The 10,455-nt window shown below is 44.2% G+C and overlaps 1 protein-coding gene and 1 long non-coding RNA gene across 3 annotated transcripts in view; one reads left to right on the forward strand and one right to left on the reverse strand.

Moving 5' to 3' along the window:
* Positions 1 to 5,426, forward strand: part of LOC115208645 (uncharacterized) — a 23,786-nt gene extending 18,360 nt beyond the window's left edge. Inside the window, exons 1-3 of one of the 2 annotated variants that reach the window (XR_003881212.1) lie at positions 1,588 to 1,849; positions 3,679 to 3,873; positions 4,172 to 5,426. This is a non-coding gene — a long non-coding RNA (uncharacterized LOC115208645). Of the gene's footprint in view, positions 1 to 1,587; positions 1,850 to 3,678; positions 3,874 to 4,171 lie in introns of those variants that run through there. The other variant, XR_003881213.1, reaches the window with a different exon arrangement.
* Positions 2,488 to 9,793, reverse strand: LOC115208643 (tripartite motif-containing protein 35-like). Its single transcript, XM_029776852.1, has 6 exons — positions 8,929 to 9,793; positions 8,568 to 8,663; positions 4,034 to 4,264; positions 3,857 to 3,879; positions 3,647 to 3,765; positions 2,488 to 3,410 (listed from the first exon to the last, which is right to left on the reverse strand). Exons 1-6 carry the CDS (start codon positions 9,319 to 9,321, stop codon positions 2,884 to 2,886), a joined length of 1,389 nt encoding a protein of 462 aa, XP_029632712.1. The 5' UTR covers positions 9,322 to 9,793; the 3' UTR covers positions 2,488 to 2,883.
* Between the last annotated feature and the right edge of the window lie 662 nt (positions 9,794 to 10,455).

The raw sequence follows: 10,455 nt of genomic DNA on the forward strand, positions 1-10,455 counted from the left end.
CCCACTATCAGCTCTCTCTATCTGACTCTCCCCTCTCTCTCTCGCTCGCTGACTCTCCCCCTCTCCTCTCTCTCTGACCCTCCCCCTCTCTCTGACCCTCCCCCTCTCTCTTGAAATATCCCCCCCCTCTTCTCTGACTCTCCCCTCTTCACCTCCTCTCTGGATGTCTCTACCCATCTCCCTCTCTGACTATCCCTCTCTCTCTATCTCTCTGACTCTCCCATTCGTCTCTCTCGACTCTACCCCTACTCTATCTCTCTCTCTTGACTCTCTCCCTCTTCTCTCATGACTACCCTCTCTCTTCTCTCTCTCTCTGACTCTCCCCATCTCTCTCTTCTTCTCTGACTCTCCCCCCTTCGATCTCATCCTGACTCTCCCCCCTCTATCGACCTCCTCACCTCTTCTACCCCCCTCTCTCTGACTTCCCCCCTCTGTCTTTCTCTCCTTCTCTCTCTGACTCTCTCCCCGACTCTCCCCCCTCTCAAACACCCGCCCATTACTCTGTCATGGAGTATATGTATATATTTCACCACCCTGTTTGTTTCCGCTTGAATGTGACACATTAAGTCATTTTCCCACCACTACATCGTGAATGTGAATCCTAACCGGAGAGAGCTGTTTGTGGCTATAGAGATTCATGAGTGTCCTTCTGACTGTGTGGCTAAGGAGCCAGGATAAAATGGTCCCATTTTTACACTGTAGTATAAACAAACAGAGGTGTGACTCTGAGAGAGAGAGAGTGTCCAGGATGAGCCACAACACAATCGCACTCACATTTAGTGCACCGGTTGTGATGGGCCCTGGTCAAAAGTAGTGCCCTATATACGGAACAGGGTGCCATTTGGGACGCAGGCTAGATCTCCCCAATGATGATTCATGGGTTTAATCTAGTCTGCCCCACACCCTCCCACCAACAATGCCGGAGCTTAACACATCACTGCCTCCGCAGGACCCACCACCATTTGTCCTATTTAGGACACCGTCATCCCCGCTGATATTCCGAGACAATTCAGGCGCAGTGTCTCGCTCTGCCGGCAGGCAACCCCCTCACGTTGGGTGCCAAGCCACCATCTAAGACAGAGCATAACATTGGACGCTACCAACTCCAATTACTTTTAAAACAGGTTGAATAGTGTAGTTAAGTATATTGTGTCGTTCAACAACTTATATCATCACAAATTAAAGCGAAGTAGAAAATGACTTTTTCTGCCTATCTGACCTGGAAGTAAACAGCATCTCTCTCTACAAGATATTGCAGTGTAAAGAGTAGTATTCCATTGTCCCTCTTTGACCTTAAGTACATCACCGGCCTCAATAAACCTCAATTGATTTTGCTGTGGCTTTTTATTGCAACATAACTTGAAAACCAGATAGCATCAGTCCTCCTCTTGCCATTTCCACCTCCTGGCAGGCTAAGGGTTGTCCAATCCCAGATCCTTTGTGCTGTATTGCCCATAGAAATATCATCTATAGAACGGGCCCATTCAAGTAAATTATGCTTTAATGCGGTGGGCTCACAGCCATTGTGAATGTACCAGTCAAATTGCCAGGGTTAGCGGTTCCAAACCTTCTATAGATTCTATTTCTATGGTATTGCCAACTCCTATGGTAGCACAAACGGATCTGGAACCAGGCTAGAGCTATGAGAAATAAGCAATTTAACATGTCTTAAATATTACTTTAATGTCCCAGCAGGGAACGAAGAAAAACTCAGAGGGGGCATGAGGATACAGTTTTGCAGGAAGAAGAACAGAGGAAGGCCCCAGAGTTTTCCAAGCTGGAGTTTTGAAGCCGAAAGATACGGATGTTTGTGCCCAGCGTGAAATAGTATGAATCCTCTCAATGTGAGGTAAAAAGGCTCTGGCTCCAAACGCTGTTACTCCCCCCCGTCTCATCTCTCCATCCATATTTCTCTTTCTCCGTCTCTTTCTCCCTCCTTATCCCTCTCCTCTTCTGCCCTTTGATAATTGCACTGAGCCCCCTTGCAACAGCAGGAAAGAATTTTATTAGGTGTGGCACGGTCTCAGGGAATGGCCACAGCATCCGAACAGAGATGGACAGAGTACAGACACTCAGTGGAATACTCACCAAAAACCAACATGCACTGCAGACACCAAACAAAAAGTCCCTTGCTTTCCTTAAGTAATGAAACTCTTTGATTGAAACGGGAAATCCCCCTGCTTCCACCCAGCGGGCCTCACTGCAGCATAGCCCGGCATTAATCTCATTATGACTCTGACTGTGAGGGGGATTGGATCGGAACGGAGCTCTGAATAAACAGTGGGATGTGAGAGGCTGTCCACCTGATGACGCTACTCCTCCTTCTAGACTAGAGCCTCAGGCTGCCTGGCTGGCCCACTGTTGGACTGCAATGAATGAGCAGTTACAGAGGAAGATTGGATTTGAGAGAGTGTGTGCGACCACTGTTGGAGAAGGGCTGTCTGCGTATGTATCTGTGGGAGAGTGTGGAGGTCAGTTTGTTTTTTCTGTGTATGTCTTTAGATCACATTGTGTATTAGATAGATTTGGTCTTTTCCAAGGGGACTTGCCCTCTATGTTTCCCTTCTGACCCTCTGTTACGCTGTGGGCCTGCGGACCCATCAGTCTCATCCTGGGGCCTGTGTGGCTCCTCTGGTCCCTTCTCCCCTCAGCCCTCCAGTCAACACACTGACTGCACCATCGCTGTATCCTGTCTAATGCAGCACCGCAGCAGTTAGTGTGTGTGTGTGTGTGTGTTCATAAAAACAGTGTTGGAAATGTAGAAAAACATACCATTTGAAGATCGATGGCTTTATTAAAGATTCCTTGAAGCAATATTTTTCAACAGTTGGAGATTGTGGAATATTATACTGTATATAACTACAGGCCGAGGTGGTGTCAACTTTAACTGTGCTGTGCCACTGTTACAGAGGGCTTCACTGGTAGGATCTTTAGCTTGCTTTCATATGTACGAAATACTGGAACGAGCGGCTCAGTGAAAACTAGTGGCATTGTAAGTAGGTGTGTGTTTTTATCAGGGTCAGAGAACGTCAGCTCTCCTCTGTTCCTGTCCAGCTGCACTCTGATCCTCCGGGGGTCCTGATCCACTTTGAGATGACTGTTATTCTCATTTGGGGACATTACTATGTATATACCACAAGTATGCAAAACACCCCAGATTTCATCCCATCTATCATGATTACTGACAAAGTCAGGGGCCACACCTAGAAACCAAAAGTGACTGTCCCCAACCTCAACGTCCCAGCTGTTTGTCACCGAGTTGAAACCCTCAGAACCCCTAACGCATGCATATCCAAACCTCTCTGGGTTGTCCGGAAGCTGCCGTGTTCTATCACCACCTCTCACACTGGTCAGATCCTCAGACAGGATAAGATAGGGGTGGGCAGTGTTGGGGTCCAGAATCACAGGAGCTGAACAGAGACAACAAGGTTTTAATGACATTTAGCAGACACTTTTATCCAAAGCAACTTAGTCATGCGTGCATGTATGTATGGGTGGTCCTGGGAATCAAACCCCCAATTCCAGCGTCGCAAGCACCGTGCTCTACCAACTGAGCCATACAGGACCATTTGAAATATTTAACACAAATCAGACCCACAATCTTATCAGAGATCATAAATGTATTTTTCTGTAAGAAAGGACTCACTGTATTGAACAATCCCCTGCATCTTCTCCCAGACTTTGTAGGACAGATTGCCCAAGTGTTTGGCCACGTCTATCAGCGCTCCTGGGACTAGCTGTGGATCCGGCAGTGTGCACTGGGCTCTGTAAGAACATTCCGGAGTTAGTGCTGCTGTGGGGTCGGGTGCAGAACCACAGAGAAGAGAGAGACAGTCACAGGAGGGAGATCACTTACCTTTTCACTGTGGCCTGGTAGGTCTGCAGAGGAATGAAAAAACAGTCTACGTTTTTAACTAAATTCATGTAAGATGATGGATGATCATATATGATGATATAATGCAATTTTACCATACACCTGTAATGCAAAATTTGTATTTTTTTTTTAAAGTTTAGTGTAAAAAACAAACTTTACCTGTAAAAATGAGATGTCGTCAGCTCTCAGTTTGTTCTCTATGGCTGTGATAGTGTCTGAAACAGAATGCATATCTTTGACCGTCTTCTCAATCTTCTTCTTCACCTTCCAACTCTTTTCCACCTCTTCCTTTTTCAGGGCGGCTATCCTGGCCACCTCTTCATCTCGTAGGAACTGGTGAAGCGTCTCAAACTCTTTCTTAATCTGCTTCTCTGTGTGCTGGACCTGGGTCTGGAGACACGATCTAATTAGAGCTCTGAAAATATGACCTCTGTCATTTTAACTTTCAACATCCTGTAAAATGTCAACATCACCTCAGCTACCACTCCGGGGAGATGGAGGATAATGTTTTATTATTGCCCAGAATGAGAAGAGAATGGACAGAAAAAGGACTGGAATATGTCTGGAGAAGCAGTAAGGAGAGGCCTCACTTGGTGTTTAGACCATGTTGGTGCAACAGTTGAAGATGGATGGAAGATGGGCTTTTTTTTGGTCCCATCATCCTCATCATTTGCACCATCTGCTACACCATCTTAGTTAACCTGCTAAGGCTAAAGAAGAGAGCAAGAGTGTTGAGGCGCGCTACACTGCTTCCTGCTAATGACCTTTATGATGTTGAATGTTGCTAAGAGAATGAACTGAAAGGGAACGTTGACCGAGATTGAAAAGTGTCTTGTTACTTGAAGTTGACCTTTGCTTATTGTCTAAGTTCGGGGGGGTCCTGTTTTGACATGTTAGAACCACAGTCCATTGTTTTAAAATGTGTGAAGTCGATGGAGGTTTGGTTGGTGTTATATCCACACTCAATTACTTTAAATTTAGTGGAGACGATGGAGTGTGGTTAGTGTTATATTCACAATCAATCACTTTGAAAATAGTCATGAGTTTGGTTTGCACTGAAGGGTTTTTCCGTAAGAGGCGGCCCATTTCGATTAGAAAAGGGAGGAGTAGGATAACAGAGAGCATTCTTCTTCTTCTTTTGGATGCTGAAGATCTGCTAGACTTGTGAGCAGTAGAGCCTGGTGGGAGGAGCTATAGGAGGACGAGCTCATTGTAATGGCTGGAATGATATGACAGGAATGGAAACCACGTTTGACACCATTCCATTTATTCCGTCCTCCTATAGCTCCTCCCACCAGCCTCTACTGCTTGTGAGTATTCTTAGGGAGTTTTACCTAAAAGCTGCAGATCTAGTTTTGCATGTCTGTCTTTACTAAAGGTGTTTCATGCCAATACTGTATGTAGGTGAACTGCCGTTAGCACAAGATTGTTATTACAGATTACTAGAAGGAAACATTGTATAGTATAATGTACTAATGATTGACTATTGGACTGAAAGGATGTATTTGTATTACTTTGATAGTTACAAATAAAGTATGTGTTAGAAGGAAAAGCTTAATGCCTTCTATGCTCGCTTCGAGGCAAACGACACTAAACCATGCATGAGCGCACCAGCTGTTCCGGATGACTGTGTGATCACGCTCTCCATAGCCGATGTGAGTAAGACCTTTAAACAGGTCAACATTCACAAGGCCACAGGGCCAGATGGATTACCAGGATCCATTCCAGAACATGGAAATTCCATAGTTCCCGCTAGGGTTGCGCATTTTGGGGATATTTCAGAGGTGGAAACTTTGTGGGAATTAATGGGAATATATGGGAATTAACGGAAATATATGCAAATTAATATTAATACCATTTAAATGTAGATGGTTTTGCATTGGATATATTTACCATATCATATGAAGACAGAAACATAAACCTTATCATAAGTAGACATAATTGCAACTTATGAAATCCTTCAAATAGAAATAAAAAAAACAATTTAGTTACAAATTGAACTTTAATTAAATGAGTTGACTCTTCACATGGGATTATTTCAATGAACAACAAAAGGGAATATTGAATGATCCCCAATGATCCATCGCATCTCCCAAAAACATTTTCAACATCTGTAAAATGATAGTCTAGAAACTTAACCTTTGATTGTCTTCCTCTCAGGCGTCCATGTCTTCTCCCTGGACCTCATCAATGTCCACCTGTTTAACATCAGACTGAGGCCTCATCTTCACTGTCACTTTCCAACCTTGTGGAGGATGGCTCGTTGTCAGGCTCAAAAAGCCTCAAATTTTCCCGGATGGCCACCAATTTTTAAACCCTTGTATTGGTCAGCCTGTTGCGTGCTTTGGTGTGTGTGTTCCCAAACAAGGACCAGTTGCGCTCTGAGGCGGCTGATGTTGGTGGGATATGAAGGATGATGGAGACAACAGGGGAAAGAGCCTCAGATCCATAAAGTCCCTTCCACCAGGTGGCTGATGAGATATGTTGGCACGACTGCCATATTGCATCTCCATCCCAAAGACCTTGTTTGGAAGTGTACTTCGCCAGACTGCCAAGAACCTTGGCCTCATCCAGGCCAAGGTGGCGAGACACGGTAGTGATGACACCATAGGCCTAGTTGATCTCTGTACCAGACAGGATGCTCTTGCCAGCATACTTGGGGTCCAACATGTACGCTGCAGCGTGTATGGGCTTCAGGCAGAAGTCTTCACACTTTTTGATGTATTTCAGAACTACAGTTTCCTCTGCTTGGAGCAACAGTGAAGTGGGCAGGGCAGTACGGATTTCTTCTCTTACATCTGCAAGCAGAGTCTGATCATCAGACAGGATGGCATTGTCTCCCTCAATCCGCGCAATGGCTACTGCTATAGGTTTCAGGAGTTTCAGGCTGCTTACCACTCTCTCCCAAAATACATTATCCAGGAGGATCCTCTTGATGGGGCTGTCCATATCGGCAGGCTGTGATATGGCCATTTCTTGGAGACTCCTTCCCCTCCTCCAGGAGACTGTCAAACATGATGACAACCCCACCCCAATGGGTGTTGCTCGGCAGCTTCAATGTGATGCTCTTATTCTTCTCACTTTGCTTGGTGAGGTAGATTGCTGCTATAACTTGACGACCCTTCACATACCTAACCATTTCCTTGGCTCTCTTGTACAGTGTATCCATTGTTTTCAGTGCCATGATGTCCTTGACGAGCAGATTCAATGCATGAGCAGCACAGCCAATGGGTGTGACGTGAGGGTAGGACTCCTCCACTTTAGACCAAGCAGCCTTCATGTTCACAGCATTGTCTGTCACCAGTGCAAATACCTTCTGTGGTCCAAGGTCATTTATGACTGCCTTCAGCTCATCTGCAATGTAGAGACCGGTGTGTCTGTTGTCCCTTGTGTCTGTGCTCTTGTAGAATACTGGTTGAGGGGTGGAGATGATGTAATTAATTATTCCTTGCCCATGAACATTCGACCACCCATCAGAAATGATTGCAATACAGTCTGTTTTCTCTATGATTTGCTTGACCTTCACTTGAACTCTGTTGAACTCTGCATCCAGCAAATGAGTAGATAAAGCATGTCTGGTTTGAGGGGTGTATGCTGGGTGAAGAACATTCAGATATCTCTTCCAATACACATTGCCTGTGAGCATCAGAGGTGAATCAGTTGCCTACACAGCTCGAGCAAGACATTCACCAGCATTTCTCCGACTACGTTTCTCAATTTAGTCAAAGAAACTTCTGATTCCAGGAGGACCATGAGTTGTTGCTATCGATAAGGTGTCTGATTGATCATTTTCACCTCGAATAGAATTAAAGGGACTTTTGTCAGACATTGCTTGTTGTGAACGCTGAGGGAACTTTATGCACTTGGCCAGATGATTCTGCATCTTTGTTGCATTCTTTACATATGATTTGGCACAGTATTTGCACATGTACACAGATTTTCCTTCTACATTAGCTGCAGTGAAATGTCTCCACACATCAGATAGTGCCCGTGGCATTATCCTGTAAAGATTAGAAAGAAATGAGTAAAAATAAATAAATAAAATTCCATGCACAGATAAATAGTTAAGCAGTTAGATTAAACAACTCCTTTGTAAGATAAATGTTTTAATATGAAACATGTATGGAAACAGGTGAATTAACACTCCTCAGTTAGCAGGCTCAAGCAAGCTAAAACCCACATGGTAGCAAAAACTAACTAGCAGAAATTGTTAGCAAGTTAGAAATAATTTAAACACACTTAGCTGTAGGCTACCATTTACTAGTTAACAAAAAATGATTTGTCATAAAATATATTCACCCCACCCAGTATTGTAATTAAAACTTACCAGAAAGCATGTAGTCCTTGGCTCAGACAGTGTAGTAGTGTGGGCTCAATAGCATCTAATTAGTGTGCAAGATCTTGAGAATCAGATGTGCATGTGATGGAAGAGTGCACTGTGCATGCAGAGGTTTGCAATTCCATTGAATTGGGGATAGTTTAACCAAAATATGCCACAAGACCTAGAATTGCCTTATATGTATCCCACAAAAAAGGTTCACTGTTATAAAATAACTTTTTGATGAATTTAAGCAAAATTCCCGGGCTTAACCTCCCATGGAGAGTTTCCGGAAATTTACCGGAAAGTTTCCGACCCTTTGCAACCCTAGTTCCCGCTTCCGGGTGGGTCTGTTGCGGCACGCATCATTCTTACCTTGATATGCTGTGCTGTTTTACAACAGGTAAGCTTGACTTCTTTCAAGACCTTCAGTTTCTCCTGCAATGGCTTCAGTGCACTCTGGATTTCCTTCTATAATTTAAGTAAAACATATCAGCACACCCAAGTGTACAAATTAGACAGAAGGACTGTTCATTCCGTATCGAGGAAGTTTACACTGTGATTGAAATTTAAAGGCGTTAGCAGACACTCGTGTATAACCTTTACGTTTATATTGCCCAATCTGTAACGCTTCAGCGACACATTGAATAGAGCCCTAAACCCATAGTTTAAGTAATTCACAGTTCCAAATATCTAAACGTTAGGCAGACTTTTAAAATGACCACATGCTGCTTACCTTATGATCTTCTGCAGCTTCATCTATGGGGATGCAGTTATGACCTTTGTGTTTCCTTGAATCACGACACACCAAACAGATGGCGTGTTCATCCTTCAGACAGAAGAGCTTGAGTTTCTCACCATGCAGACTGCAGAGCACCTCAGACCCTGCTGAAGGTCTCTGACTCCTTTCCTTTAAGAAGGCCTCACACAGGTTCTTTAGAGACAGGTTATTAGGAGGCTCAGACCTTGAGGATCTTCTCCTGCAGACTGGACACTCTTGGGATCCGCTCTTTTCCCAGAATTTCTGCAGACAGGCTTTACAGAAGCTGTGGCTACACGACATGACGACAGGATCTCTGAAGATGTCACAGGATAAATCCTCAACGGGGAGAGAGAATTTGCAAGCCATTTTCACGCTTGCCTCGCTCCTCCAGAAGGGCAAGCAGAGTTTACTTTCACTTTAAAAGACCCACCCTGTTTGTTAAAAGAGCTATACAGTTTAGTGGAATCTCCTTATCTTCTTCAGTATCTGCTCTGAGATGTTGACATTAAAAGTCATGTGTTGTGAACCTTGTTCTGTGTTGAACCACAGGCAAATAAAGAGTTCTTAGCTGTTGACTTCAGGCTTACAGTTGCACTGCTGTCTGTCTGCTACACTTGACGGTGTGTTGGTTTGTTTGTCAAAGCGTTGAAACAATGTTGTTACTAATTCATGCAATCAATTACAGGAGTGGTCCTGAAAGATTACAACCACGACCTTGAGTGATAACACCAGCGATCGACACTTTACAAACTAAGCACGCTGGAAATAAACACACGCAACTGCCGTGCCAACCGAGAGCTCCCACACAGAGCCGGAAGAGCCATCTTAATTTTCTCCTTCCTGACTGCTGACGCGCTCTTAAAGTGGCAGCGCACAGTGAAGGCTCCATGCAAGGATTTCGCAACATCATGTAATTAACTTCTTTTGAGGTGATTGTTTTAATGAAAAGCTCTATATAAAATACATCTGCTATTAAGTGTATGAGGAGAGAGTGGAGCATATGATTACTACTTCCGGTTTGGAGCGAGCAGTCGCACTACGCTTCACTCCACAGGTAATATTACACTTCACTACATTACAACGGTTTGATTTGTTTGATCCGAGCAATTCTTTTCTTAGCTAGCTACATAGCCGTCTTTGTATCAAAGATAATCGTGTAGCTTAGAGTAATTATCGAAGTTAGCTATCTTCGTCCTCCTAACGTAGTCATCACTGCTAGCTAGCTAGTCATCACTGCTAGCTAGCTAGTCAACACTGCTAGCTAGCCAACCAGCCAACTTCCACCGACTAGCAGCACTGTAGAATCTATTACATTACAACGGAACGACTTGACTAGTGTAGTGTTAGTGAGCCAGCTACATAGTTGTCTTTGCATCTAAGATAATTGTGTAGTTTAGAGTAATTATTAGTAACTAGCCAGCCGCGACGCCAGACGTAGTCAACACACCTAGTCATCATTAACCCACTGCTAGCTAGCTAGCAAACAGCTAGCCAACCGTT

Source organism: Salmo trutta, chromosome 14, assembly GCF_901001165.1.
Source record: "Salmo trutta chromosome 14, fSalTru1.1, whole genome shotgun sequence".
NCBI classification, from domain to species: domain Eukaryota; kingdom Metazoa; phylum Chordata; class Actinopteri; order Salmoniformes; family Salmonidae; genus Salmo; species Salmo trutta.

Coding starts and splice junctions, on each gene's coding strand:
- LOC115208643 (XM_029776852.1), bottom strand. CDS start 9,321: ATGGCTTGCAAATTCTCTCTCCCCGTTGAGGATTTATCCTGTGACATC. Junction 4,265..8,567: donor AAACAGCACAGCATATCAAG/GTAAGAATGATG, acceptor TCGTGTCTCCAG/ACCCAGGTCCAGCACACAGA. Junction 3,411..3,646: donor GCAGGGGATTGTTCAATACA/GTGAGTCCTTTC, acceptor GTCTCTGTTCAG/CTCCTGTGATTCTGGACCCC.